Raw genomic sequence first — 27,886 nt, 5'->3', positions numbered from 1 at the left:
CTGGTGCCAACTCTGCTTTATGGTAACGGAGCTGCAGGCGATGAACAGAGCGGTTCGTTAGCCGGGCCGGGAGGTGCGCAGCGGGCTGCTGGGGGAGCGCGAGGCCAGGCTCACAGCCACCACCGTGGCTGCTGGCGTGGCACGGGCCAGCTTGCCAGAAATACTTCATTATCTCCCCCCCCAGCCCCGTAAAACACTAATCCCGGTCCCTACAGGGCAGCTCTGGCAGGCTGGGGCCAGGGATGTCACTGCTGCCCAGAGCCACGTCCCCAGCCCGTCCCAGCACCCAGTGGAGCCTCAGCCGGCCCGTCGAGCCGGGAAGCAGAGGAGCACAGGGAGGAAGAGGAGCCAGGGTACAAGACACAAGAGGGCTGAGGGCCGCCAGGACACAGACCCGTGCTCACCCCGGGGTCAGGCTGCCAGCCACGAGCGTGGCTCCTGTGGGCAGGGGGGGTGTGGATAAATAAATAATGAGAAGAGCAAAAGGGTAAAACACTGCCAGGGCCGAAGGGGCAGGGAGGTGACGAAGGCGAGGGAAGGCGACGGCTGTGCCGCGGGCTCCGCGTCCTTCCGCATGGCGACGGCGTCCTGAAGCGGCTGTGCGGGGTCAGTTGTTGTTCATGATCCACCAGGACGCTGGGGAGAGAGCGGGGAAGGCGTCAGGGCCGTGCAGTCACCGTCAGACGGGAAGGGGGCTGCAGGGTAGCACAGACAGGGGACACAGCCCTGCTCGGGGGAGCTGGGGCGGTTCTGCAGGTCCCGGGTGCCCGGGGCACGGCGTGCAGCCATGGCAGGGCCTGGGGAGGGGTGATCCGCACCCGCTGCGGTGACGTCTGCCGGGAGCACAGGGAATGGGGTTAGGGGGACCAGCAGGCCAGGAGGAGCACCACCAGCACAGGGCTTTGTCCAAATTAACCCATTTCATGTTATTTTACACAAAATCCGAAAGTGACAGCAAACTGGGGCTTAATTGGGTCTGCTCTGGCAGCAGTCTGTCCCCGTTCCTCAGGCCTTGGCCAGCCTGCTGCTGGTACCGTGGGGAACAGACCTCTGCCCTGGGCTGGTCTCTGCCCGGCTGCAGCCCCCGGGCCTGGTGCGGGAGGGCCTGTGCTTTGCAGAGCAGGTTCAGAGCTCGGGGGGGGGGGGAGGCATCAAGTGGCTTGAAGACAGGGCTCAGGTTATCTGGTACCGGCGGTGTCCCAGCTGCGGGGCTGTCCGGGCTGTGAGCATCCCCCAGGCAGGGGAGCAGCCCCGCAGCGCTGCCAGCACACACAGCCACCCCAGCCAGGGGAAACGGGTCTCACTCCGGTTTAAAAACCACAATTTAGGTCACCCCCACACCGATTTCCTACTCTGGAGAGAGCCAAGGGGCCGTTCCCTGCCCTGCTACTGCCTCTGCAGAACGTCTGGAGCAGGAGGCGGGACGGTGGGGGTCCCACAGCCCCCCCAGGCTGGCCCCAGCGGCCCCCCTCACCTGGGAAGAGCATGGTGGTCAGCAGCTCCGGGGACTCCAGCAAGCTGACGATGGCCCGCTGGAAAGCCTTGCTGCAGCTGGACTGCAAGTGGCTGCGGAACAGGGCGCGGGGTCAGCAGGGTGCAGGGCAGGTGGGTGCCGGCTCCCTGCCCGCGCACGGGGCACAGGGCGGCTTCTGCGCCGCCCCGAGCAGGACACCCCGTCCTGCCCCGCTCCCCGGATCCTCGGCCGGGGTGCTCAGCCCCTCCGCTACGAACGGCCCCGTCAGCAGCGGGACAGGCTGCGCAGGGAACCCCCCTCCAGCCCCCCCCAGCGCGTCGGACCCCCGCCCCGCACGTGGAAAGCCTCCAACCTCCTCCACGCAGCCACGTCCTGCCAGAACTCGTAGAGGATGAAGCAGGCCTCGTCGGGCAGCTTGCAGGCGGACACGCTGCGGGGACAGGAGCGACGCTGAGGGGGGGCCCGGCCAGGCGGCACGGTGCAGCCACGCCGGTCGCGCCAGGCGCGGCAGCGAGGGGCTCAGCTCAGCACAGAGCCTCGCCGCCACGCTGCCCACGAGCAGCTTGGCCGCATCCACACTCTGCGGCTGCCTGGGACCGCGCTCGGCGCTGGGGGATCCCGAACCCAACTCCTGCACGCTCCGCAGTGCCAGCGGCAGGGCAGCAGAGCAGCTCACAGCTACTGAACGGGTCCTTGCTGCTGCCCAGAAACCAGCGTGGTCGTGTTTAATCATTTCCTAACCTGCAGCACCAGCCTGGCGCCGGAGCTCACCCTTCCAGCCCTCTGGGGCCGGTGTGTGCCCCCCCTCACCCTTCCCAGGGAGGGAAACCGAGGCACGAGGGCGAGGAGCTGAGACCACAGCACCCACCCCCGGCCTGCCGCTGCGCCAGGCGACGCTCCCCCCGCTCCCTCCCGCCACAGGAGCGGGCTGGGGCTTTCTGCAGGCCCTGGGAAGATGGAGGGGGACGCAGCAGGGAAGCGAGAGCGCCAGGCTCGGGGTGCAGGGTGTGGGGAAGCGTCTGCAGGCGGCTGCAGCATCACCAATGCCAGCTGAGGCTGAAGGCTTCGTCCAGCTGCTGCTCAGGGCTGCGGGAAGGGAGCAGGCCCCGGGGGGAGCACAGCACGGCCCCCCGCAGCTCGGAGGCTGCGTCTCCCTGCGCGGGGGCCGCAACGCGCTTCCCAACGCCCTGGCGTGAAGCAGGAGAGCGGAGCCTCCCCCGGCTTTGCTCCAGCCTTGCACTGGCGTGGAGAGCCTGCCCCCGCAGCGCGACCCCGCTGTTCACACTAACAGGTCTCAGAGATGCCCATCAGTTCCAAAGAACAGAAGCCCCGCGCTCTCTGCCACGCGTGTCAAAACAAGTATCTTCCTTTTCTTTGGACTGAAAACGCAATTTTGTGCTGTTGGAACTGAAGAGCTGAAAAATGACACTTTAAATGGGAACAGCACGAACCCTTCCCGCTGAACGCGGCTGGAAATCTCCCGTCGGAGAAGCAAAGCGCCTCTCCAAGAGCAGCTGCCGCTCTCCGGGGACGCGCCGGCAGCGGCCTGTCCCCACGGTCCCACCTGGGCTGGCTCTGGACCTCGGAGCGGCGCTGGGGGCAGAGCCTTGGTCTCAGGCCGGGGCAGCTGCAGGCGCCGACGCGCTTTACGCGCAGCAACGCTCTGACGCCAGCAGTCCCCTTGACTTTCCCCCCGTTCTGTTCAGGTTCATCAGGCTGGAGGAACGCGTGCATTCGCTCGCAGGCGCACGCCACGGCCACTCCGGCGGGCGTAAAACCCACCCCGTCCCTGCCAGACGCTGACCAGTGGCTCCTGCTGCGAGTACCCGCAGAGGAGACGGGACGCTGCTGCAGCGGTGAAGCTGTCCCATCCTCAAACCTCTGCACGCTGAGCCCACCCTCGCGCTGGTCAGTGCACGCAAAATTCTCCACAAAAAACACCCTTTTGCCCCCCAAGGGTGCCGTGCTAAAAGTCTGGGACACGAACAACCCCGCCGGCGGCCCCACTTACTGCAGGCAGCTGCTCTGCCCGGCAGTGACCTCCGTGTAGGACCTGAACGCCCGGCGGAACTCCTCGATGCTGCTCGTCGCCACCGAGATCTGCCTCTTGGCCACCAGAATGTGCTGCGAAGGGACAGCAGGCAGCGGCATCAGGGACCGAGCTGCCTCCTCTGGCCCCCTGCTCCCACCCTGCTGCGGGACGAGGCGGTGCCCAGCAAGCACAGCACTGCAGGGGAAGCCACAAGAAGGGGCTGGCACCACAGTGCTGGGGACAACCCCAGCATGAAGTGGCTTCTTCCTACCTGGGCAGGCTGCCTTTACCAGGAGGACCGCACCAACAGGAGATGCTCCATCCCCCGGAGGCGAGGCCCTGCTCTGGGGCTGCTGCAGTTCCCTGTGTCCTTCCCCCAGCAGAAAGGGGCCTCGGGACCCCTCCCTGGGGGCTCTGCATGGTTTGTGGGCACTCGAAGCAAACCTGGGGGATGTGGGCACTCGCAAGCGGAGCGTTGCCTTCCTCTGGGCTGGCCGTGGGCACTGCCCGGGGCTTTCGTGGACCTGACAGAGCTGCAGGTGCCCTGCGGCGGGTCCCACACCCAGCTCACAGCTCCGACTCCCACCCTGCTGCACCGCCGGGCAGCAGACCCCCGCCAGAGCAACGCCAGCAGCTCACCCCAGGGACTCCAGCCTCGGGGCTTCGGGGCCACACGAGCACACGCGTGTGTGCAAGAGAGGGGATCTGTGCACACCACGGGGTTACCGGCAACAAGAAGCACCAGGACGGGGACTCACTGCATCTCTCCCTTTGCACATCGCTTCCTCCTTCAGTGGCTCCAGGCGTGGGCTCTGCGTTTAACACCACGGGAAAAGTCATCGTTACTGGGAGAGCTTTGCACCAAGATGAAGCGTGGCAGCAACCCACAGCCCAGCCCAGCGCGACAGACGGGCACTGCTCTGGGGACGTTCCTTCAGGTACCCGGGGGAAAGAAGGGACGTGACCTGCACATCTGTGGGGCTTGGTGGGTCCCAACTGACTTGTCAGATCAGCACGGACTAGAGAGAAGCCAGGGGAGGGTCAGCAGAGCCGAGGGGAGCAGGGGGCTTTGGAGACAGCAGCTTTGCAAGTCCGGGTCTGGTGAACGGGCGCAGCTCTGTAGCGACGCCAGGGCCGGATACCGGGGCAGCTGGCAGCAGGAGGGGTCCCAGCACCAGCCCAGCCTGCACCGAGGTGGGGGGCAGCCCCCAGCCCGCCTGCCCTCCGCCACGCACCTTGCACTCCAGCTTCTCGATGAGCTGCTGGAGCCTGTTGATCTGTGCCATCCACTGGCTGTTGTCCTCGACACAAACACCTGCACAGGGAAGGGCAGAGAGATGTCACTGGAAAAGCTTGATTTTGTCATTGCAAAAGCTTCTAAATCTCTGATTTACACCAAAAGAAATGATTTGTTTTTCTCCTGAAAGGTTTCCCACTGCTCAAGAGGTACACCACCCCAGCTGTCATCTGGGTGCAATGGTCCAGGCTCGTCCCGGACAAGCCCCCGCTGCCCCGTGCTGCTCCCACGCCCACCGCAGGCCCCAGTGGGGCAGACAGCGAGGGACGGCAGGCTGCAGAGACCTGTCGTCAGCATCCCGGAATAGGGGTCCGTCGGAGACAGACAGACGTTCTTCTGTCCTCTGCGCCCACATCGTCTCCCCGACCTCAGGCCAACAGAGGTCTCAGACTTCTTTATGTCCTTTCTGGAAGAATAAAACGCAAAAGGAGGGGTTGAAGTCATTCACTATGTGGGTTGGCTTCATGGTGGGCTTGGAAAGGGCAGATTCTGCTCCCAGATGCCTCTCCCAGGGCGACCCTTGAGTCCTCCCGAGCGGTGCTGGGGAGAAGGGGGAGGACCAGCGCGTCCCACCGTGTTACCTCTCCCGTCCCGCCTGCTCCTCCACGGTGTCCACGGCACACTCGAGCGAGGCCTGCAGGGACTGCAGCTGGTGCATGGTTTCCCGCAGCAGGAAGCGGGTCAGGAACTGCTCCATCTTCGAGGAGGTCTCGTACCTCTGCGGGGAAGGGGAGAGGATCTGTCAGGTACCCTCAGCTCTGCGCAGGGGGAGCAGAGTTGCATCTGCAAGGGGCTGGCCCTTAAATAAACCCAACAGGGTGGATTCCAACCAAATTTTGAGGCATCGTAAGAGGCAATGACAGTGTGGGACAAAAGCCTCCTCTGGCTGCACAACTGTGAGGTCAGGCGTGGCGTGAGCCCCCCATCCCACCCCAGCCCCCAGGAGCCCCGCAGATGGTCGCTGCCACGCTGCGAGGTAAAGGCCGCTTGCAGAAGCAGCGGGCTGGGTTCGTGCCCTCTCTCCCCGAGAAGACAGCACCAAGCCCTCTGCTCCGACGGGCAGAGATCCCGACTGAATTTGCGACGTGAAACCCCACAGCCCGTCCCCACGTCACTCGCTGCACGGGGGCGACAGCCCCGCGAGCCCCAGCCCCTCCGCCCTGCGGCGCTGGAGGGGTGTCCGGCGGGGACACGGAGCTGTGTGCCCCGTCCTCACCACCCTCCTCCCCGGTCCGGCGCGCAGTGTGCCCACCACGGGTGTTAGGGCTGGGGGCACGTACAGGCGGGTCCAGGGGGGCACGCCAGAAGCGCTGGGAGAACGAAGGGGTCACTGCGTGTCCTGGGCAAGAAGACAAGCTGGCCTGGAGGGCACCCAAACAGTGCACAGCACGCCCCAGGAGCATGTCTGAGAGGCACGGAGAGCCGGGGAAGTGCCCAGACACACACAGGCACCCCAAACTCCTTCCTTCTTTTGCCAGCTGTGACCACAGATCCTCCTGGGCAAAAATCTGGGTGCAACGAACAACCAGTCCCGAGCACGGCTCCTTTGCAGGCGCTGCGGGTTCTGCTGGCAGCACCATTCCCTGCAGCCTGGCCCAACCACTCTGCTTTCCTTTCCAGTTTTCACTTGCTTCCTTCAAACCATCCACATTTTTGTCCTTGCACTCTTAGGCATGCCAAGGGCCTAGGCAAAATCTCCAGGCCCCCAGGGATGGAGACAAGGTACCCAAAGAAGGATGCTCAGCGAGGCAGGGAGCAAGGAGACAGGAGGAAAGGCTGAGGGACGTACCCAGAGACAGAACTTCCAGAGCCGCACAGCTGTCCTCTGCTGGGGCTGAGCCACAGCCCCCCCTGCACAGCAGGTACCCAGGCCTGGTTTGCCCCCGCAAAGCTCCTCTTGTTCCGCCACAGGGTGAGGTTCTTCCTCCCTGCCCGGTGGCCCTCAGGAGTGTCAGTCATGCCAAAGCCTGCAGTCATCACCAACAACGGCAGCAGCTTCACTCGGGCAGGCTTTGCAGGCCAGAAGAAGCCCAAGCTTGTGCTCAGGACTGTGTCGCTGCATCCCTGCCGTGCAGGTACAAGGTGGGAGACCCTGCAGCACCCCACTACCGCTGGAAGCATGGCGGGCTTCCCCGCAGAACCCAGGACTTACCCACTCAGGCACAGCATCATTGAGGACTGGGATGGCATGGAAAACCTGTGGAGCCACCTCTTCTTCTGTGGCCTGAAAGCTCTCCCAGAGCAACAGCCGGTGCTCATGGCTCCGTCTTGTCCCTCCACCAACAGAGAAAAGGTGGCGGAGGTGCTTTTCGAGAGCTTCCAGGTGCCAGCCCTGCACATGGCTAACACCGGGTTCCTCTCCCTCTGCGCCTACGGCAGAGTCACCGGTCTGGCCGTGGAGGCTGGGGCAGGAGTGTCCCATGCCACCTCGGTCTGCCTGGGCCAGGCCTGGAGGGCGGTCACCTACCACCTCCGCGTGGCTGGTGGCTTCCTCTCCAGCTACCTGCGCAGCCTGTTGATGGAGAGCCCCAGTGACCCCTCTGTGCTGAGGGCCTTGAACAAGACGACTGATCCAGCTGAAGAAGCAATGCTGCTATGTCTCCATGGACTATGAAGGAGACCTCCACGACCAAGGTTACCACCAACCGGTCAGATTTCAGGCCCCAATGGGCACTGGATAACCCTGGACAGGGAACGGTTCTGCTGCCCAGAGCCGCTCTTCCAACCTCAGCTACTCCAACAAAGCTCCCCAGGGCTCCACCGCTTGGCCTTGCAGAAGGTTCCTGACCACGCCAGGAGGGACACAGTGGGTAACATCATGCTGTCTGGCGGCTCCTCGATGTTTCCTGGCTTTCCCGAGAGGATGTGCTTGGAGTTGAAGGCCCTGCTGCAGAGCACGGGCTGCCAGATTCAGGTCCTGGCGAGCCCGCAGTGGCCACAGCGGCCTGGGCGGGGGGCTCGATGGCAGCGTCGCTCACGTCCTTCCAGCATGTGTGGATGGCAAAGGGCCAGTACCAGGAGCACGGTGCCGCGTACGTGCACAGGATTTTCCAGCAGGCAGATGACGATCGCGCATCCAACGCATCCCACCGGTGCGGCACAGCTCCTGCTGCAGGAGGAGGTCTCGGAACGCTGCCCTGCTCCGGGCTGGTGGTGACCGAGGGCCAGCTCCTGCGCTGCTGCAGGGGGGAGAAGTTAATTCCAAGGCTCCAAACAGAAGGAAACGGCTTTTCATTGACGCTCTGGGTTACTTCTGCGCCCACCCACCGCCCCTCTGATAAGCGTCTGTCTGACAGGCTGGCCACACGACTGCGGCTCACGCTGCGAGCTCAGGCCGGGCACAGCCGCTCGCAGCCGAGCCCCGACGCTCCCGGCCGGAGGCCGTGGGCACCCAGAGCGCCGCAGCAAAGCGTCCTTTCTGCAGGCGCTGCCTGCAGCTGCCAGCACCGGGAAGGGGCTGCTTCAGCGGGCGGGAAAGCTCCTGCCAGCAGTCAGTGCAGCAGGACCCCCAGGTCTGCAGGGAGCCACAGCGGTGGGAGGAACGAGCTGATGAGGAGAAGGTCCACAGGCGGCAACCTTGCTACGGGAGGTGATTTCTGACCTTGGCACTGAAGCATCTCAGCACTGGGTACAGAGGACGAGCCGGTGAAAACCAGGGAACTGCATTCGCTCTTTGTAATTTCGGTATAAAGGCCATTTGGTGCCCCAGGGAGCCGACTCAGCTCACTGAACGGGCGGAAAAGCCCTCGCCTGGCTTTGCTGCTGCTTTAGCGAACTGGCTCAGCTTCGCAGATGACTAGAAAAGGATCAGAGGCTGGACGCAGCGGGGAAGCGCTGCCCAGCTGTCACAGCAGACTCCTTTCCCCATGGCCAGGCCCTGGGCCCAGCTCCACAAGCAACACAGAAACCACAGGACATCACTGTGAGCATTAAGAGAGACAGGAGTGGCAGTGGGAGGTCACGGAAGGCATCTCCACGTGATGCAGCAGGGCTGGTTGCTCTACAGGGGCATCCACCAGGAGGGGTCGGCCCCTTTCCTTGACAACACAAGGAGACAAACTGGACCAGAGTCACCTCTGCCTTCCCCGCAGTGTCCTCGTGTGCCCCCAAGGCTGTAGCACAGACCAGGAGCCAGGCTGCCTTCACCCCTCCCCAGGCACCATGAACTCTTTCTTTCATGTCCAAAACGGAGTCCAGCAATGATATCACATTACACAGGTCAAATATTTCCAATTCCTACTGTGTTTCTCTCCAACACGAGGGAGAAACTGAGGATCTTGAATTCCAGAAGCTCTGCACAAGAGCACATGCACATAACCTTTCCGATGCCGGTGTCAAAATCTGTTGAGGAGGGGGGCAGCGGGGAGGATCTTCAGCCCCACATGGATTTCTGGTTCCCCCGCACCACAGCCAAGCCACCAGCCCAGTCTCAGAGCTTCGTCTGCCCAGTGCTGCTGGCCCAGCTGCATCTGCCACAGCGGGGAAGGTAAGCAGAGAGGACACTCATCCACCGAGCGCTGCCCTGCGCCCGCGCTGGAGTGGGCGACGGACAGCCGCCGCCAGTCCCCAGCCCCCCCTCCACCGGCAGCCGTGCTGCCAGGGGGTTTTCATCCGCACTTGAAAATTAATCCCATTTTTTTGCCAGAGGAAGAGGATGGCAGTGAAGCCGATCGATGCGGCTGTGGGAAGCAGAGCTTGAGCTCTGCACCTCTGGGCTTTCCCCAGCCAAGCGTCCCACCTGCTCCCACAAGCCTGCCTTCCCCACGGCGCCAGATTGGGAGCACGGGGCTGGGGACCCCAGGCTGGGACCCTGCCGCTCCCCCTGCCCGCGCCTTCCCCCCGGCTCTCCCAAGGGGCGCAGGCACCGACACCCCCTCTGAGCTTGCTCAGCGCCCGCCAGCCCGGCCACGACCCCGCTTACAGGGGACAGCCGACCCTCAGACCTCCCCAGGACAACCCTCAGCAAGAAGGTGAGCGACGCTGAGGGGCTGCGTCCCCACTGGGGCACAGCGGAGAGGACACCTGATCCATCCACCGCCCGGCCGGGCACAGCCCGTGTCACTGCGGGAGCTGGTCCGAGCCCAAACGCCATCACCCCTCTCTCTGCCCAGGAGGGGCTTCCCACAGCGAGCAGCCCCCGCTGCCGTGTGGCCCCGCTCCCACCTCCGGCGCAGCCCCCAGCCCCCCGCCGAGCCTCCTGCCGCCCCGCAGCCCCGGCATATGGACGCTCCCCCTCGCATGGGGGCCGGAGGCTTCTCCCCAGCCGCACGGCTCCCCTTCAAAGGGCCTGGCGCTGGGAGAAGCCCCGGCGCCCAGCCGGCCTCCCAGCACTCCCCATCCTCCCCGCTTCCACCCTGGGGATGGCCTAATCCCGATGGCCTCTGTGGCTGGAGTTCCATCGCAGGAGCAGGCAGCTGCTCCCACCATCGTGTCGCGGCTGCGGGGGGCACGTTCAGCCGGCCCCGAGCCCCACAGCTCGCCCCAGCGCAGCCCTTGCACCCCAAACACACCAGCACAGGCACCAGCCCGGGGTGCCACCCCCTAAAACCCAGCCACCAGCCCAGGGCACGCCACGCTCGGAGTGGACTCGGCGCTGAAGCTCGCCGTGCAGAGGGGTCCGAAGGGTCCCCGTCCTCCCGGTCCCAGCACGCCCCAGCCCAGCTCGCAAGGGCCAAGCAGGATCCCAGGCGGACACGTCAGCACGTCGGGCCAGCACTGCCCACCACGAGCCAGCTGCCTCCTGTCTCTCGCCTCGCCAAACACAGCTCGCCCAGGGGAACGCGCCGGAGAGCGGGATGGAAATAGCCATCTCTCAAGGGAGCCCCGAACGCCGTTTCACCCTTCTGCATCGACCTGGAAAATTTCATGCCGGGGGGGGAAGCCACTGAAACGTGCACCTTTCCTTCGGTGGAGCTGCTCGGCCCCCTTCACACTCCTCACTTTGGGGCAAACAAGCAAAACCCTCCTGCCAGGTGTTGCACCACACGCTGAAACCCCTCTGAAAACAGAGGCTCAATGACAACGCGCTCTGTCTCACCGCGCACAGCGCCTTCTGCTCGCAGCAGACTCCTGGAAAGGAGTCACGGAGGAAATACCTCGGCAAGCACGAGACAAGGCTTTTTGGTTCTGGACTGGTGTTTCAGCTCCACTGACGCAGATGAAAATCCAAAGTTGCCAAGAGCTGCTACAATTCTGCTTTTGAGAGGTTTTATTAGTTTCTTATGACAATAGTTAAGCTCGGGACAGAATGGAATAGGTGATCGCGTAACGCCTGCCAAAGGAGAAACAGGAGCGCCTGACGTGGAGAGGCATTAACGGGCTTGCTTGCAGTGTCTGCAGACTGGAGAATGGAAAGGTTCTAGCACACAGGTCCCCTGTGAGAAATATGAGGCCATTTCCCAAGGTATTTCCGCAGTTCACTTCTTACTCTGACGCTATTATATTGCAGATGCAAAGTTCAGCCACAAGAAGAGCTTTAATTAGTATACTGCAGCATAGCTACCAAGTTATATTTTACAAACATGAGCGGGAATGAAAGAATTTGGAGAAAAACCCTCTTTTCTTGAAAAGACATCTTTTCCTTACCATTTTTCTACCAACCCAGTGAGGAAGGATGGGAGCACAGGAACCCCTAAGGATTTGGTTTCCTCCTGCCAACCTGTGGATCGATAAAAAACGACCCCGAGCAGGTCTGCTGCCCACACACCCACAGGTTCCTGCGGTAACTGCAGTCACTTACGCAGCGAGAAGGACGAACCTGGCTTGCGTTTGCCATGCTTTATGGCAGTGTTTATCCTGCAGTCGGCAACGTGCACGGCAGGCAGCAGATCGAGGAGCCTGCCAGCCAGGAGACAGCCGCTGAGACACGCCACTGATCCACGCCGGGTGCCCTGGCCCGCAGCGACGGCAACGGCACGCACAGAGGTGGGAATCCTCGATATGAAAAAAGCTTTTGGCAGCACCGCTTCAAACCACAGCTCCCAAACACACAGCCGCCGCACACTCGCTCCGAGCTGTGGCTTCCTGATTTCCCTCTCTCTCCTCCCTGTAGCTCATCGCCCTGGCATGGTCCGAGCAAGCCAAAGGCATCTCCCAGGCTCTGCTTTTGCTGTGCTAATGAAGCAGCCCGTGCTCTCTGTCTGTTTTCCAGCTTGTAAAGTGGGCTGGTATTCACATGAGCCTATTTACAGCTGTGGGCGAGTACCTGGAGGACACAGGGGTGAGCAATCCTGCAGCAGCAAGGAACCACCAGAGATGCACCCTAACCAAGATATGCTGTGGTTCAACTGGTGAGACCCAGCTCAAGGCAGAGGTCCCCTTCTCCTCCTTCTGGCTAGCCCAGGTATCAGTGCCTCCTTGGGAGTCACGTGAAGCTCTCAAATACAGCCCGGGAAAAACAGGCAGGGACTGCAGATCCTTCCACATCTGATGACTCCACAGCCCTGCTCTGGAAGCAAAGCTTTACAGCGAGGGCTGCTGGAGCAGGCAGGTCCCTTCCAGTTTGCTCAGTGCACAGCACAGCTGCGTCTCCAGCAAAAGCAGCTCCCCAGGATGAAGTTTCATTCGGCTCTTCCAGGAGAGCGGTGTCTCTGCCAAACTGGGGCTGCCAGTCCTCAGCCACAGTGGCATTTAGAGGTGCTTCAATCAACAGAAATGAGGGACCGACGTGTAATATGGGAAATCTCTGTTCTCTGCCCCCTCCCTTGGCTCAGAGAGGTGTGAGCTTCGGCTAAAGTCCAACCTAATAAACTCACTAATCCCATAATAATCCAAGATCGAGTCTCGTTCTGGAAATACAAGTGTGGGAATATATTCAGGTCACAGCAGGTAAAAACGCCGCATTTAGCATCTCTGCCAGCCTCTAGCAGCAGCAGACTTCCCACAGCTCTGCAAGAGCCTTGACCACAGGGCTGGAGCGTTGCCCTCTCCTGCCTCCTCCCCGGCTCAGAGCCCAGCGGGCCAGGGACGCGCAGGGAGATGCTTCCCGGGAGAGTCAGTGCCCGCGTCGGAGCACCCAGCAGCTCAGGGCTGGCATCAGAGCGCCCGGCCAGCGCAGAGCTCGCGCGGGTGAGAGCAGCGCTGCGAGCATCGGGCTGCCCTGGCCCCCGGGCTCCGAGCAGATCCAAACAGGGGTGGAAAAGCCAGTCCAGAAAAATCTGTTTCAACAGGGAAAACCTGCTTCTCTTTCCCAGGGAACACTCGTGGCACCAGAAATTAAGTGAATGAATGCATCATGCCAATACTGTGAAGCAGACAGGAATTGTGCTGTCCTTGGGAAAAATACATGAACATACAAATTCATTACCAAAAAAACCCCAAAACAGAAAAGAACTGAAATAAAGCACAGCTCTCTGAAAAGGATTTCTCTCCCTCTGGACTTGCATTTAATAACTGTAAAGGGGGCCGGGCACCTGAACCAAAGAGAAAATGCATTTTCAAGCGATTCCCTCTCCTGGCATGCATTTCCCAACGTACAGGGAGAGGCTGCTGAGGCTGGATCTGGCCAGAGGGAAACTGAAAGAGAGGGCAAGATCGCGACTGACGCCACAGAGGCACAAACACCACTTCCACGACTCTGCAGAGCCGCCAGTGCGACCGGTGCCCCCTCACCTCTCCATCCCATCAGTAGGTCAGTGGACAGTATGTGCGTGGATGATGACCTTCACCCGCTTCCTACCAAGCATCAAACCACCACACCGAAGGGAAGGCAAGGGCCAGCCCTTCCCACAGCCATAAAACAGCATCAGCCCCAAGCACACGGCGAAAGCTTTAACACATTTCAGGCACAAAGGGGGCTGCTGGTCCCTGAGGAGGGTCTCTTCGAGTACTGGCCACTGCTTTTTCACGGCTCTGTTTAGCCCACGATGCTGTGCGCTGCAGACCTCTGCTCTCCAACACGGAGGCAGGAGGGCTCACAGAGCAGGAGGCTGCCTGCCCTAATCAGCAGCCTCCAACCTGCCTCCCATCACTACAAGCTGCAGGGAGATGGAGAGCGTTCGCCGCAGGGATGAACTCGGCACAGGGCTGGGAGTCCGTGAATTCCACCATTTCCTACCTTCTCCCAAGGGCCTTGCTGCTTCCCAGCGCAGCCCTCCTGCCGCAGCGGCTCCCGCCCCCTCGCCGGCAGCCAGTTTTGGTTGCTGTGAGCACAGGCTGGGCTGAGCAAAAGCTGCTGGGGTCAGCCCAGAGCAGGCTCAGTCCTGGGGCCCCTATTTCATGCCACTGCTTTGTGGAAAAGACCTTGCTTTGGCTCAGAGACGCAACACAGATTATCAGCAATGCTCCCCAGCAGCACCCTGCAAGTAGTCTGCAAGGAGCTGTTGAAACAACCGCTGCCAGAGCCCTGTGAGGAAGAAGGCACCTCCAGAGCACCAAAGCTCTACCCTCCGGCACAGCTCCCCCTCCTCCAGGCACGCTGCAGGCTGTGCTGCTGCGGCACTCGCTGCGCATGGAGACAGCCGCAGCAGGCACAGGCAACCCTGTTGGTCCGGGATGCACCACGTTTGCTGCCTCTGACACCCAAGTTTAACACCAAGCAAGCAGCGAAGATCACCATGGCTCTGCGATGCACTCGTCTGCCCCGCTGCCCTCCCGCAGTCCCATCCTTACCAGCTTGGTTTTGTCCATGGCTGCCAGGACTGCGGAGTTGAGGGCTTCCAGGGCGGAAAGCACATTCCTGTATTCTCCGAGATATGCTGAGAAATAATCTGAAACAGGAGAGAAGACCATGGTGAGCTTCCTGAGGGCCTCCATCTCTGCCCGCCCCGCACCTCCCGCTCCCCGCACACAGCCCAGAGTCACGCTCCCACCCGGACTGACATGCAGAGTCCTTTCCTATCCCCAGGGACAAAACATCCCATCCCCTTGGGAAAAGCACGGATGCCCTCCGTGCTGGGATTCAAGCCCAGGGACTCTCAACGCCAGTTGGCTGCCCAGTCCTGCCCAGATCAGACGTGCACACAGCCCCACTGCAGAGCCTCGAGAGAGGAAGCCCTCCAAGGCAGGAGTATCACCCTACTTACCACACAATTTCTCTGTATCCACGTTACTGCAAGAAACAGAAAAAAACCTCCTGTTAGATGGTGGGGCTGGTTCGGGAGAAACAGCTGTGGTGTGTGAGGTCTTGAGGGCCTGCCTTGAGCCCCCAGTGGGTTTACTGCTCCTCCCATGAATTTTCAAAAGCTGTATTAGAAAAATAAAAAGCTGAACAAGTTTAGAGGCAGCAGCTCAGGAGCCATGTCCAGCACCCGCAGGGCTGCAGAGCATCACCTCTGCTGTGGGGGCTCAAGGAGCAAGCAAAGCTTCTCCACCAACATCTCCTGGAGTTGGAGTGTGCTGGGAAAGCGTCTGTGAGAGCAGGACGGGGCCAGGAGGGAGGTCAGGGGAGGCAGGCAGTGCCCTGCACCCCTGGGCAGCCCCGTTTCTGAGCCCTGGAAGCTGATGAGCCGCAGAAGCTGCTTCTTCAACCCAACCTCTTCCCCAAAAGTGCAAAGCATTGAGCCAGGGCTCCCTCCTTGTGCCTCCCTTGACCTCAGCCCAGGTCCTCCCCAAGGCTGCCCCACGGCACCAGCCCCTGCCTCTCTCGTCTGCACCACAAGTGCCCCTGGGCGCTCCTCCTCTGCCCTGCCTTCAGAGCCTGGGGGGTGTGGAGCTGCCTTCAGGCTCCCCAGGCAGGGGCTGGATGGCTTCACAGCCCACCACAGGGGCTGCTCCTGCCATGAAGGTCATTAAAGCAGTGAGCTGGGTACAAAAACCTGGAGGCGGGGGCCAGCCCCCTGCCCCTTTTAGGTGACAGAGCACTGCGCTCGAGAGGCAATGCTGGCATCCCTGCAGCACTTGCACTGGTCCCTCCAGTTGCTAATAAAGGCACTGCTGGGGTGAAGAGGGAGGAAGAAACGTCTGGAAACAGTCAAATGTTTTCAGGACGGGACGTCAAGCGGAACCACGGGCTCGCATGAAGCTGCTGGATCCGCTCAGGTGGCCGACGCCACAAGGCAGAGCGGCTTGCGATGCCCGGCACCACCTGCAGAGCCCGAAGGGAAATGCCCCAGGATATTGCTTGTTCAAATCAGCCTCCACTGCAGAAATTCTGCTGTCTCAAAATCCCCCAAATGGTTACAAGCATTTTTAATCCTTACCAGGAAATTGGAAGAGAATACGAACGAGAGTTTAAGTGTTTCAGTGCCATCACACACGGAGGAACCAGCGATACCCGGGTTTGCTGGGCTCCAAGCTGAGGACAGCTGCAGTGCCGCCGCCCAGGGGAAGTCAAACCGCAGCCACATCACCCTGTCACCCTGCTGACACTGCTCACAGGGCAAAGGGGCAAAAACACCCCAAGGTAAAATGAGAGGAGAGTGTGGGGAGTGTCCAAAATGCTGTGCCAGGAACAGGAGTAATAATTTAAACAAAATCTTCCTACCGCTTTTCCTCCAAACATCAAAGACTGGTTTCTGTGTCTCCTTTTCTGCTGGGCTTCCACTTAGAGTGCTTTAACAATAGGCAGTGCTTCAAATCACGAAAATATTTTGGTGCGAGACGTCACCGCAGAGCCACAGCAGCGGGACTGCAGACCCCTCCGTGCAGCTAACTGCATCAGGCGCCTTCTCAGCCAACGGACACGGGCAGTTTTAGGATGTGATCTGGCTCATCTATTTTAAACACCTACCGCAGGAGCTGATTACGGCAGGGCTCTGGCGCGCTGTCCTGGCACTGCAGGCAGTTTTCAAAGTGGTTAAAAAAAGTGTTTCCCTCGAGACGCAATACAGATAATCAGCAAAACCACAGTCCCTTCTGCCGCCAATTCCACTCCATCAAACTTTGTCTCTGAGCAGCACCGTGCATCTGAGCACAGCTCTGCTAGAGTGACTGGGGTTTCAAGCACAAATTTAAATTGGAAAAACGTCTTGCTCCTTCTTAATTTTTCCACGTACGTCCGAAAGCTGCCTGGAGACTGCAGAGCTGCTGCTGCTGCACTGCCACAAGAGCGCTGGCACCACAGCATCTGCGGCACCGCTCGTTAGACCCACGGCCCAGATACAACGCAGCCACTGGTGCCCATCCCAGAGACGGGTAACATTCACAAAGGAGAGGATACGGACTCAGGTAACAAAATACACAGCGAAACACCTAATGCACACATTACCCAGGCATTTGCACCTGCCCCCAGTCAGAACCTGGAGCTGGGCCAGTTTCACGGTGGAGAAGGGGCCACCAGCTCAACCACTGCCCAGCTTCCCACCTCGGCTCTAGTGAGCAGGCGTCCGCGTGACAAAGAGCTACAATCAACACCAACCACGTAGCTTGTAAGGAGAGGCCAGAGATTATTAATAAACTCTATCTTGTCTGTCTGCTGCTTAAAAACCAACATTCACTAACCAATCACTAAAACACTGAACAGTTAAACACCAAGTCAATCAGCGGGACCTTGTGGCAATAATCAGCGCTCTGGGAGTTGTCCAGGAGAAGATCTGCTCCCTTCTCCCCACATCCTGCTCCGTCAGCAACACGGCACGGCCGCCTCTTCCCACATTCCACGTCCCGTAGGAGCTCACATAAAGAACCCGCACGTCAAATCCTGACCCGTTTTGCAGGGCTGCAACAGGGCAGCAGGCTTTGCTCCGCTCCCCTCTCTGCCATCCCCTCTCCCACTCCAAGAGAAGAGCCATCCTCTGCTCCAAAGCACTCATCCTGAGACTCTCCACGTTTCCACATAGCTGTATTTTGACTGTGCTCAAACCACTGATTAACTGTAATTAGCTTGAAGTGATGATGAAGGATCTAGTCATCATTATGCTGTTGTGATTCTGTCAGAATGCGCCTGGAATTTATGCAAGAAAACAGCAATCAGTTTCAGCAAAGCAGATAGCATTTTTTTTATTTTTATCATTCATCATGTCGGGAACCTCTGCTGTCATCACAGATCTGGTTTCTAAAGCTTTCCAGTGTGGCCCAGAGTGTTTCGGTCACTCTCCATCATTCAGAGACTGGCAGACGCTGCGGCTCCGAGCCTCTGATGAAAGAGAGAGGAGGAAACTCCAGACAAGTCCCTTCTTCCACAGAACCAGAGGCTTGGGTTATTTCCACTGAGAGATTTTTAAAACCACCAGGTCAGCACTCCCACCTCTTTCACTTGTGGCTCAAGGTCAGAGACGCAGGCTCTGGGCAGTCTGTACCCAATTCCTGCCACCACCTTCTGACCACTCTCATGCAAAGCAGGATTTGCCAGGCCTTAATCTTCTGAATTTTCCCGACAGACGCAGGACAGAAAGATAGGCGAGGTCCATGCGACACTTCCTCGGGCAGGTTTCACAGTCCCCTGCCAACAGCCGTAGGCCTGTAAACTATGCAGCGCCACCACACTCAGTCCAAAGCCCCCTGTAACCAACCCTCTGCTCAGTTGTTCCCCCGAGACCCTGGGACCTGGTGCCATCCCGCCGGGCTGGGCTGCAGACGGACACACGGCTGCTCACCGCACAAACTGTGCTTCGCATCTGCAGCAAGGGGGCTTTTTCTTCCCTCCAGAAACATTTGTCTCTTCTCACCCAAACACTGCAGTGGATGAAAACGCACTTTTCCAGAAAGATGAATCTTTCTGTTCTGTGCCAGTGCCAGAGCTGGCGTGGAGCTCTCTGACAAGCTAAACAAAACGGTGGGCCTAGCTGTTGTACCAAATTGCAAGGAAAAGTTCAATTCCGTTTCAACGTAATTTTTTAAACGTCAAAGAACTAAAGCAAGGAGATATGTTAAAGCCAGAACAGAAGACTCTTCAGAAATGCAGAACAAAAAAAATGTAAAACCTGAACGGAACCCAGCAGAGGTGCCTTACGCACAGGCCACAGCATCCCACCCCAGCGCCAGGCAGATGGGAGGGGGAGCAAAGATTGGATGGGAAGGACGGGGAGAAAAGGCAAGCACGGTACCATGGGCTCTCTGGAAGGAGAACGAGTGATGCATGAGACCTCTGAAACACCCATCTTCCCAGCTACCAGCTTCGGGACCCAGGGGAGCAGCTACAGGCTCACCGCGGTGGGTCAGGGCAACGCTCTGTCACCCAGGCACGGGGAGAGCCGGGTACGAGGCTCTGTTACTGTCTCTCCCTAGGTCAGGCTGGCACTGACAAAGAAACACAAGTTTCAGCCGAGACCTGACGAACACACAAACCCGCCCAGGCATTAACGGTGAAACTTTCCCATCGTCAGAAAAGGTGCGGGACATCAAGGCAGCACGCCAGATACGTTTGTTGAGCTTGTAGTTGCTTTCCAGCTTTGTAATACTTTGAGTATTACCTCGGGCAGCAACTCTTGAATCTGGCAGCAAATTTCATCCAGCTCTCACAAATATTGAGTTCCTGCAAGTGCAAAGCAAGCAGGCGGCCTGGGAAGAGGGGCTGTCCAGCCCGCCCGCCGAGGGGACAGCAGGACACCGGCACAGCCCTTACAGGACATCGGAGGTTGTACAAAGGAGCAAGCCCCTCTGCCCACCCCAAAAACGAACGCTGGAAAGCCCAGCTGCACACACAGAGCCACAGAGAGCTCTTCAAGGCCCAGCATGCTGAAAACTGCTCGATACCCATTCCCTGCCGCTGTGCAGTGGGCAAGCGGTCCCTGGGCAGGCCCTGGGTACAGACAGGGTCATGCTGCCCTGGGGACAGGCCTGTCTCTCCAAGTCCCTCGCCCCAGCAGGCATGCGGCCCTGGCTCAGGGTCAGCGCGCTCCGACAGATGCAGAGCCTCCCCACGCTGTCTGCAGCGGGCAGGATGCCTCCCACCAGACAGCAAGCCGAGCGCCAGGCTCCCTCTCCGGGAGATCCCACTTCCTCCTCCTCCTCCTCCACGAGCTGGGGATGAAGCTGAAGAAATCAGGTGCAGCTCCCTGCTGCCACCTCCCACGCCCCGTCCTGCTCCCACCGGCTCACACTGAAGCTGTCCCACACACTGACCCTGCGCTGTGTGCGGGGACCATGTCCCAGCCGGGGACAGAAACAAGAACTGCACCCGCAGTTGCAGACACGAGGGCACCCTCGCAGGGCTGGAGGGACAGCGTCTCCTACGTCTGCCTGAAGTCCCTGAACCCCGGAATTTGGAAACCAGCTCTGCCTGCAGGGTCCCTTCAGCTCTTCATGGCAGCAAGAGATCAAAGACCCAATGGTCATGCCCTGCTAATAGATGTCACCAGCTCAACGCTGCAACTGCCACGTTGTCATAGCTACCGCACCATCGTTACTGCTAACGAGTTAGAGAGCACCGCTGCAGCCAGGGCTGTGCAGGGCTCTCGGAGACAGCCTGCTCGCACGGGGCCCTTCGGTCACTCCTGTTTGTCTGCTCTGGACAGACGGAAGAAGCCAACCTGAAAGCAATGGTAAACCAGGAGATTTTCACCATCCATTTAAGAGCACAGCTAAAACTTTCTGCTTTGCTGCAACCCATGTTTCCCAGCAATGTTGTATAGGGGGTGACTCCAAGGTGACCCCAAGATGGAGTGAGAGGAAAGGAGCATTTGCAGAGGAAAGGGAACGGCTCTCTGCTAAGTCCCCGGGATCACAGCCCAAAGAGACAGCGGTATTCTCAGGAGACACCTCCTGCTGCCCACTTCCAACAAGCCCAACTGGCAGGACAGGCAGCAATGGGCAGCCAGGCTTAAAAGAAAGCGGCACCAGGGGCTGCACACACCCCCCTCTTCTCTGCCCCATCACTAAGCGGGAGCATCAACTAAACCCACCACCCCGGCACTCGGCAGGAGTCAGTCACCCCCACTTCCCCAGCCCCAGGTGGATGATGTGGGGACTTGTAGCCAGGGACCACTGGGTATCCACTGGCAGTGGCTCGGTGGCTGTCGGCATCTCGGCATGGCACGGGCCCTCTGTGCCACTGCCCTGGAAGTGGCATGAGCCGGAGCCGAGCCTGCCGCCCAAGACTGGGGGGGGAAGATGCAGCCCCCTTCCCCCCAGCAGCACCCCTCCGTTTGGACAGGCAGCCCCCAGACATATCAACGGCCAGTTTCTCCCAGTGCCACAACCCACTCGTTCCCAGGGACCAGCAGGGCAGAGGGACCCCAGCAAGGCCACGCTGATAGCCGGAAGACTGGGATGAGACACCCAGCCAAGCCCAACAGACTCCTCTAGACAGCACCAGTCAAGAGGAGACCAGGGCTAAGTGCAATTATTTCTGTTCTTTGGGGGTTTCTTTTTTAAAAGTAGCTGGCCTAAATTCACAGTTACACTCACAAGGCCCACTTCTCGTGGAAAGCAGCTCTTACGCAAGTGAAAAGCCGCTCCCTGTGTCAGCAGTGGCAGAGTCTGTGACTTTGCACAGTCTGTGCACCGTCCTCACACCCCTCCTGCAGACGCACAAGCTGCTCTATAGAGAGCTGTATATTTCTGGAATATATTTTTCAAACTAACCTAATGTAATTTTAAATGGATGCTTGCTTCTATGGAACTACAGTAAATCTGATAATGACTGTTCTCAAAATGTCGGGCTTCTCTCACCACCAGTGCTCGTAGCTGGTGTTCAATGGGTTTTAACATCTGCGTGTTACAAGAGGGAGGTTTATCTCACCCTGACTATTTATCGCACCCGCCTCCAAATGTCCTCCATCTACAGTCAAGCAGTTTTATACCCTCCTTCATCTCCTCTCCTCTGTGCCACCACGGTACTTACTCTGAATGACGCCTGTCAATGCCACTGAACAACTCCCACAGCTCCTCCGAGCTCAGGATCCCATCAGCGAAATAGTTCTTGAACTCCTCAAATGACAGCTTCCCATCATCTGCATTTAAATAAAAGAGAAGAATAATTATATATCTGCAGAAAGAAGCATAGAGGCCCCAGTGATCCTCCCAGCAGCCTCTCTACCGGGAGCGTGGGACGGTCGGGCGTGTTGTGCATAATAATAAGAGCAGACATCTCACTGAAAACATGTCCCACCAGTCCCCGTCAAAAACCCAGGAGCGCTGGCAAGCAGGGCCACTGCTGCTGGAACTCCAGGTGGGAATTTCAGCCCCTTCCAAAAGAACCCACTGCAATGTTTTGAGAAACACATGCCGACACTCCGTACTTAGGTGACTGTCCAAGCACAGAGCCCATTACAAACAGCACAGTGAGGACAGTATCAGGCTTTTATGGAAAGAAAATCTCTCCACTGACTCAAGAGCTTTCTCCTTCCTCTCTGTGGAGGATTTCAGCTCCTGGGCTGCATTCTGATCTGCAACAAAAGTGGCTCCTGGAGCCTGCAATCTACCGTGAAGTAGAAGAGCCCAAGAGGGGGTGGGAAGGCTCAGAGAAACAACTCAGGATTTTGGACTTCTTGGTTTATGGGTGCCAAATTCAAAAACAGGTACCAGAGTCTAACTCTCAAACACCAGTGGCTCCACCAACACAGGAACAGGGGGCACATGTAAACCCCAGACTGAGCGCAGAGACTGAATCAGTCTCGCGAGGGACAGAGAACGAGTCTGACGGCCCCTGGGCTGCCTGCTGCACGGTTTGATTTGCCTTCCCTTCTCGCTGCTAGCATGCGGCGGAGAGACCCTGCGTGTGCGGGCAGGAGAAGGGCTCAGAAGAGGCTCTGTCCTGTGTGGTGTGTGGCTGGTGAATTGGGGGGAGCCCACACCCCAGCCCCTGGCCAGGCTCTTTGCCCCAGTGCCTTCTCCCCCAGGCGAACAGAAAAGCATTTTTCTTGCAGCCAGAGAGCTGCTCGCCCTTCTGCTCCTTCACTCTTCCAGCCAAACCTCGCAGCGGGACCCAGGCAGGGAGGGAAGGCAGTGCTGGGAACAAAGCACTCACCGTTCTTGTCGGCTCGCCGGAAAATCTGGAAGAGAAGACACAACAGGGTTTAGTGAAGCAGCAGGGAGAGCAGCGTGGCTGAACGGCGAGCCAGGCAGCACCGGGCCCTGCCACCACGGGATGACCACCTCCCGGAGCCCGGGGAGCCGTGGAGAAGCCCCCGCTGCCAGGGCTGCTCTGGAGAAATCCCCCTTTGCAAACAATAAAAACCATTTCTCGCCTCCAACGCGCAAATCTCTCGGCACAGCCGCTGCCGCCCGAGCAAGCCCAGCACTCGCATCGAACATCCTTTAGAGAACAGAGGGAGATGAAGTAGAAAGGGCTTTGCTACACCCTTGTGATGGAAAGTGTTTGATTTTTCAGACCCTTTAAACGAAAGAACATTAAGCATAAACCCACTCCATAACCAGAGCACTTTGTGCATCACTGCTGACACTTCAACCGTCCGCACCGAGGAGCGGCTCTTGTCCTGCATTTTGTAATCACTCTTCACAACAGTCCTTCCTGTGACACCTCGACATGCACATGCACTGTAATAAATAATTAATGAATTAATTAGTCTGCAACTAATTCTGCCACAGAGCACAGTTGGAGAGCTGCTCCAGTTCAGGGTCTCAACCCAGGTTCCCAGCCATGAGGCTTCTGCCCACAGCCCAGGAGAAAGCTGGGACTTCTTCTCCCTGCCTGGCTCCTCTTTCACCAGTAATTACTGGAAGGTCCGGGGCTGACTCCGGCGAGGACCAGCACCGTTTCCGATGCCTGGCAACACCTTGCCAGATCGAACAGTCCAAGGTTTTGGCCAGCACACGCTAATGGAGCCAACGACACAAAGTTGTGTGCGCGGCAACTTTCTTCTTTTTAATCATCCTGGTTGATGCAGAAATCTGAAGGTCTGAAGAAAGATCAGGAATGAAACAGGGCAGGAAAAGGGGAAAGCGGGCTTTGTGATCTTCCTTTCCACGCACCTGCAAAGCGGAGACTGCTGATAAAACCGCCCCCGGACCAGCTCTGCTCCCCGCCGCAGGAAGACGCATCGCTGCCAGCTGCCCCCTCCGCCCCAGCTCCCTTCTGCACCGCTCACCGACAGCTTTGCTGCGCATTTTGAGGGCGGAAGCCCATATCTAGCCCCAGAATGTCCCTGAAAAATTGCTTCAGGGTGAAGAAACAGCTGCCCAGAGAAACCTCTGCTGCTCACTCCTGAGAAAGCCACTGGCTTGCAACTGGGTGGAAGCTTTTCGGATGCTGGTCCCAGCAGGGAGCTCCCTGGTCCTCCCTGTGGCAGGGACACCTCCTCGGAGGATGCTCCTCTGAGCAAGGCAAGCTCCTCCGAGCCAGGATGCTGCAGGGAACGGAGGCTGCCCTGAGCCATCCAGCCTCAGGCAGCCATCCCTCCGGGACGCAGGCTTCCAGCCGGCCAGGCTGCTTCCCTGGCAGGAGCGCGGGGCAGGCGCTCCATCAGCGCCCTGTAGGACTCGCTGGATGCGCTCCGGAGTTTACAGCTGAGACAGGAACCTGCAGCTCCTCCGCGCTGGGGATTTCTCTGGGTTTTAAAGCAACACCTTCTCCAGGCTGAAGGGCTCGCTTGCGCATCAGGGGTCTCACGGCAGGGTTACCCGTGCCAGGGCTCCCCAGGTGCGGGGGCAGCTCTGCCGGCAGGCAGGGGCAGCACCGGCGGGTCCCCAAACCTGTGCCACCCTGCAGCATCCCTGCCTCGGGCACGACACCTCCCCTCCAGGCACAGGCTTAATCCTGCAGAGCTCGCTGTCACCGGAGGGACACCTGGCTCATGTAGTGACATTTCTATGGCTCCAAATGTCACTGAGGCCAGCTAGCTTATCCCAAAGACAGTCAAGTGTCACCGAGGCACTTCACAAATGCAGGTTCAAGTGAGGCCAACTATATTTCCCACTCGCAGGCTGGCCTTGCTCAGCAGGGTCTGTCTGCGGGCTAAGAGGGAGAGCACAATTTCAGGGGGGATGCCACGGGGCTGAGGAGGTCTCTAATCCAGGTCAGCCCACCCGGGATTCAGCACGACCCTCAGCAAACAGAGCTGATGCTTCTCCCTCGCGCACGGGATCCTCCGCTCCAGTGGTGCGTTAGAAAAGCCCTGCCAGTGCACACACGACAGCTGCCCGGAGCTAAAAATAAACAAACGTGGTGCAAGCAGCAGAGCTGCGAGAGCCCTGCGAGGCACGGCCACATCTGCTCCACGTCCCCAGCGATGGCGGGGCTCCTCGCCGCTCCAGCGAGCCCGTCCTTGGCCAACCCCGGCTGCAGAGGGTGCCTGCACGCACCGGGAAACACCGATGGCTCCTGTGCACGGGCAGGATCCAACTCCACCCGAGCCAAAATGGCGCAGAGCCGCTTCCACGCTCCGTGGGGCAACCCCCGAGCCGCTCGGCAGTGGCAGGTAAGCGCTGCTCCCGCTGCCAGAGCCCGGTGCGGACAGCAGCCCTGGGACAACGCCAGGGAGAAGTGACACAGAGCCAGGCTGGGAACGGGATCAGGTCTGCGTCGGCTGCTGGAGAGGCCCCACAGGCAACCCCTCGCTTGCACTCGAGGGGGGCTGGCAGTCTCAGAAACACAGGGACACTGCCTCAAGCCTGAGACGTTTCCCTCGGCCCCCAGCTCCCGGGCTTGGGTCCAAGCAGCCGCAGCCCCCTCGGTGCCTGCAGCAGCAGGCACACTGGGACCGATGGAAGCAGCACTGAACCAGCATTTATTTGTGTATGAACCCCCCCACACCCCGGGAAGGAGTGGCATTACCGGGCTTCTCCCTGTCTGCAGGGCTGGACGCGACGGTGGCTGCTGGACACGCTGCCAGGGACACGCCAGCTGTCAGGGAGGTGACAGCCGCCCCGGGGACACCGTGCTCATCGACCCACCGCAGGCTGATGCGGGCTGCCGCCAGGCGCTGGCGATAACGGCGGCTTTTCTGAACCTCTCGTATGCTGAGCGGGGAGCAAGCAAGCCCCGAGCTCCAGCGTGGGAGATGAATCTCCCAGAGGCCTGAGATGTCTGCACAGAGAAACCACCGCGATGGCAGCACTGCAGTTCGTACCGCGCCTGCAGCGAAGCATCGCAGGCAAAACCCTCCTCCTCCTCACCTCTCCTGAAGGCAGGCAATCTGCGAGCAGGCTGACGGCGGCTCCGGTCCCAGGGGAAGCGCAGATCTGCGGTGGGCAGCCCTGCCTTCCCACTGCCCCAGGGACAGGCTGGGATCCTGCCCCGCTGCGCTGCCAAGCCTGGGGGGAAGCTGGAGACCAGCCAACTGCCCAGACCCAAAAGCGGGGATATTAAACTCATCCTGGCAAGCTCCGGAGCTGAGCTGAGGTGGGAAGCGAAGGGAGCCACCGGGAAGAGGAAGGAAAGCCGCCGGAACCCGGAAAGCAGCCGCTGGCACTGTTAACACTTCCCATTTTAATTGTCTTAATGACACCCTGAGGGATAGATGTGGGACTTGGTAAGTGCCGGGAGGAGCTGAGCTGGAACACAGCTGTCACCACCAACCCCCCTCCAGCCCATCTTCCATCAGCCAAGTAATTAGTGCTGTTAACGATGCTGGCTGGAGCGCCCTGCAGTCTGAAATACCCCCATGGCAGGAGAGAGACCCCAGCACCACTGCAGCGGAGGGAACTGGGCTTTCCCACTGCTCCCTGCTGATGCCAGAGGGTCTCCCAGATGGGAGGACCAGACCAGGCACGGTGTTCACCTTCCCAAAGTGCTGCCAGGGGTCTCCTGCTTCCCTTCTCCAGGATGAACCACGACACAGGGGGTGGCACCATCCAGACCGGGACAGGACGGAGACGGCAACTGGCACTGCTCTGGGCTGCCCAGGTGCGGGGGCACCACACCAACCCTTGCCCCTAACTCTCGCCTGCTTTGTCCTCCCCAGCCCCTGCAGCAGGGCAAGGGCAGCAGCTCCACTCACACCTCGCCTTGGCTCCACAGCGTGACTTAGACGCCAGCAGTGCCAGACACAGAACCACAGAGGTTGGAAGGGACCTCTATGAGCCATCTGCTCCAACAACAGGGGAATGCAAGGGCTGGTGGCCCACCAGGCAGATTCGGGAGCTGCCCACCAGACCCAGGCACCCCACAGCTCACGAAACACGGCCAGGAGCGGCGTGGTGCTGGGCATCTCCAGCAGCGGAGGTGGGCTCTGGCCCAGGCTGTCCCACGTGCCCGGGGAGGTGGCCACGCACGCAGCCGCCTGCCCGGCGACTCGGGGGAGAGGAGCTGCCTGCCCAGAGCCCCGGCCCCAGGCACACAGCTCCCTCTGGACAGGAGCACCCTCGGCCTGGGCTCGAGGGACGCAGCGTGACGGCGGGCATCGCGCCAGCACCCGTCTTGTGCAAACAAAGACGGCCACTGCCCGCGTCCTCACCTCCCCCAGGCCACCCACGGCTGCCGGGACGCCCGGCTGACCCCCAGCCTCCACAGACATCATCTCCATCGCTCGCGGGGCGCTGGGAGCTGGCAGCGGGCGACGGCCACGCGCTGCCCGCGGGACCCCGCGGCTCTCCACAGCGACGCGGAGCCTTCGGCAGCGTCCCGGGCAGCTGCGGGAGACGCGACAGCCCGCTCCCGGTGAGGAGGGGGCTGCCGCCACCCACCCGGAGGCCCGTAATTCAGAGAAAGGACGCAAGGCTGGGTGTTACCTCACCACCACGGCCCACGGGTCCAGGCGGGAGCAGCGGCGGGGCCCACTCGCTCGCCCCTTGCTCTTGGTTCCTCAGGCGGGAAGGCGCCTCGCCCCGAGGCCCACGCGTGGCCCCGCCACGGCTCCCTGGGAGGAGGCACGGGGATCCCGGGGGGGGACGGGGGCTGGCTGGGGGCCCGCCCCGCGGTACTCACGTCGTGGAAGATGGGGAGCGGCTGGCGGCGGGGCGCGGGGCCGCGGTCGGCGGACAGCAGGCAGACGGCCAGCAGCTCGGCACACGCCATCATGGCCCCGCCGGGCGCGGGCGCTGCGGCGCCGGGGGTGCGGAGCGGTGCCGTAGGGAGCGCTGCGGCGCCGTACGGTGCGATGCCGTAGGGCGTAGTACGGTGCCGTAGGGTGCGTTACCCCGCGGTGCGCTGCCGTAGGGAGCGTTACCCCGCCGTACGCTGCCGTAGGGAGCGATGCCGTAGGGAGCGTTACCCCGCCGTACGCTGCCGTAGGGTGCGATGCCGTAGGGAGCGTTACCCCGCCGTACGCTGCCGTAGGGAGCGCTGCCGTAGGGAGCGCTGCCGTAGGGTGCGTTACCCCGCCGTACGCTGCCGTAGGGAGCGTAGCGCGGAGCCGGACTCACCCGA

At 60.3% G+C, this 27,886-nt stretch overlaps 2 protein-coding genes across 3 annotated transcripts; one reads left to right on the top strand and one right to left on the bottom strand.

Annotated features, from left to right (window-relative positions):
- Positions 1 to 526: 526 nt before the first annotated feature.
- NECAB3 (N-terminal EF-hand calcium binding protein 3) lies at positions 527 to 27,886 on the bottom strand. Of its 2 annotated transcripts, XM_075438321.1 has the most exons (13): positions 27,446 to 27,885; positions 22,589 to 22,613; positions 21,464 to 21,572; positions 14,826 to 14,851; positions 14,413 to 14,510; positions 5,385 to 5,521; positions 5,088 to 5,209; positions 4,742 to 4,821; positions 4,265 to 4,318; positions 3,486 to 3,598; positions 1,827 to 1,904; positions 1,475 to 1,566; positions 527 to 636 (listed from the first exon to the last, which is right to left on the bottom strand). In XM_075438321.1, exons 1-13 carry the CDS (start codon positions 27,536 to 27,538, stop codon positions 608 to 610), a joined length of 1,056 nt encoding a protein of 351 aa, XP_075294436.1. In that variant the 5' UTR covers positions 27,539 to 27,885; the 3' UTR covers positions 527 to 607. The 2 variants fall into 2 exon arrangements, with proteins under 2 accessions (XP_075294436.1, XP_075294437.1); XM_075438322.1 differs by lacking the exon at positions 1,827 to 1,904 and having other exon boundaries at positions 27,446 to 27,886.
- Positions 6,761 to 8,574, top strand: ACTL10 (actin like 10). Its single transcript, XM_009940971.2, is given in 5 exon segments — positions 6,761 to 7,371; positions 7,373 to 7,461; positions 7,464 to 7,733; positions 7,736 to 8,392; positions 8,513 to 8,574. Coding segments are annotated over 5 exon segments (1,689 nt in total).

Source organism: Opisthocomus hoazin, chromosome 18 (assembly GCF_030867145.1).
Source record: "Opisthocomus hoazin isolate bOpiHoa1 chromosome 18, bOpiHoa1.hap1, whole genome shotgun sequence".
Taxonomy (NCBI): Eukaryota; Metazoa; Chordata; class Aves; order Opisthocomiformes; family Opisthocomidae; genus Opisthocomus; species Opisthocomus hoazin.
Note: the sequence above shows the minus strand (reverse complement) of the source record. Positions and strands in the feature narration are given on the sequence as shown.

What these genes read in the sequence shown, in the direction of transcription:
- NECAB3 (XM_075438321.1), bottom strand. Translation starts at nt 27,538, where the DNA reads ATGATGGCGTGTGCCGAGCTGCTGGCCGTCTGCCTGCTGTCCGCCGAC. An exon ending in GGATACAGAGAAATTGTGTG is followed by an intron (nt 14,511 to 14,825) that starts GTAAGTAGGGTG and finishes CTCCTGTTTCAG; the next exon opens with ATTATTTCTCAGCATATCTC. An exon ending in GACCACCATGCTCTTCCCAG is followed by an intron (nt 637 to 1,474) that starts GTGAGGGGGGCC and finishes CTCTCTCCCCAG; the next exon opens with CGTCCTGGTGGATCATGAAC.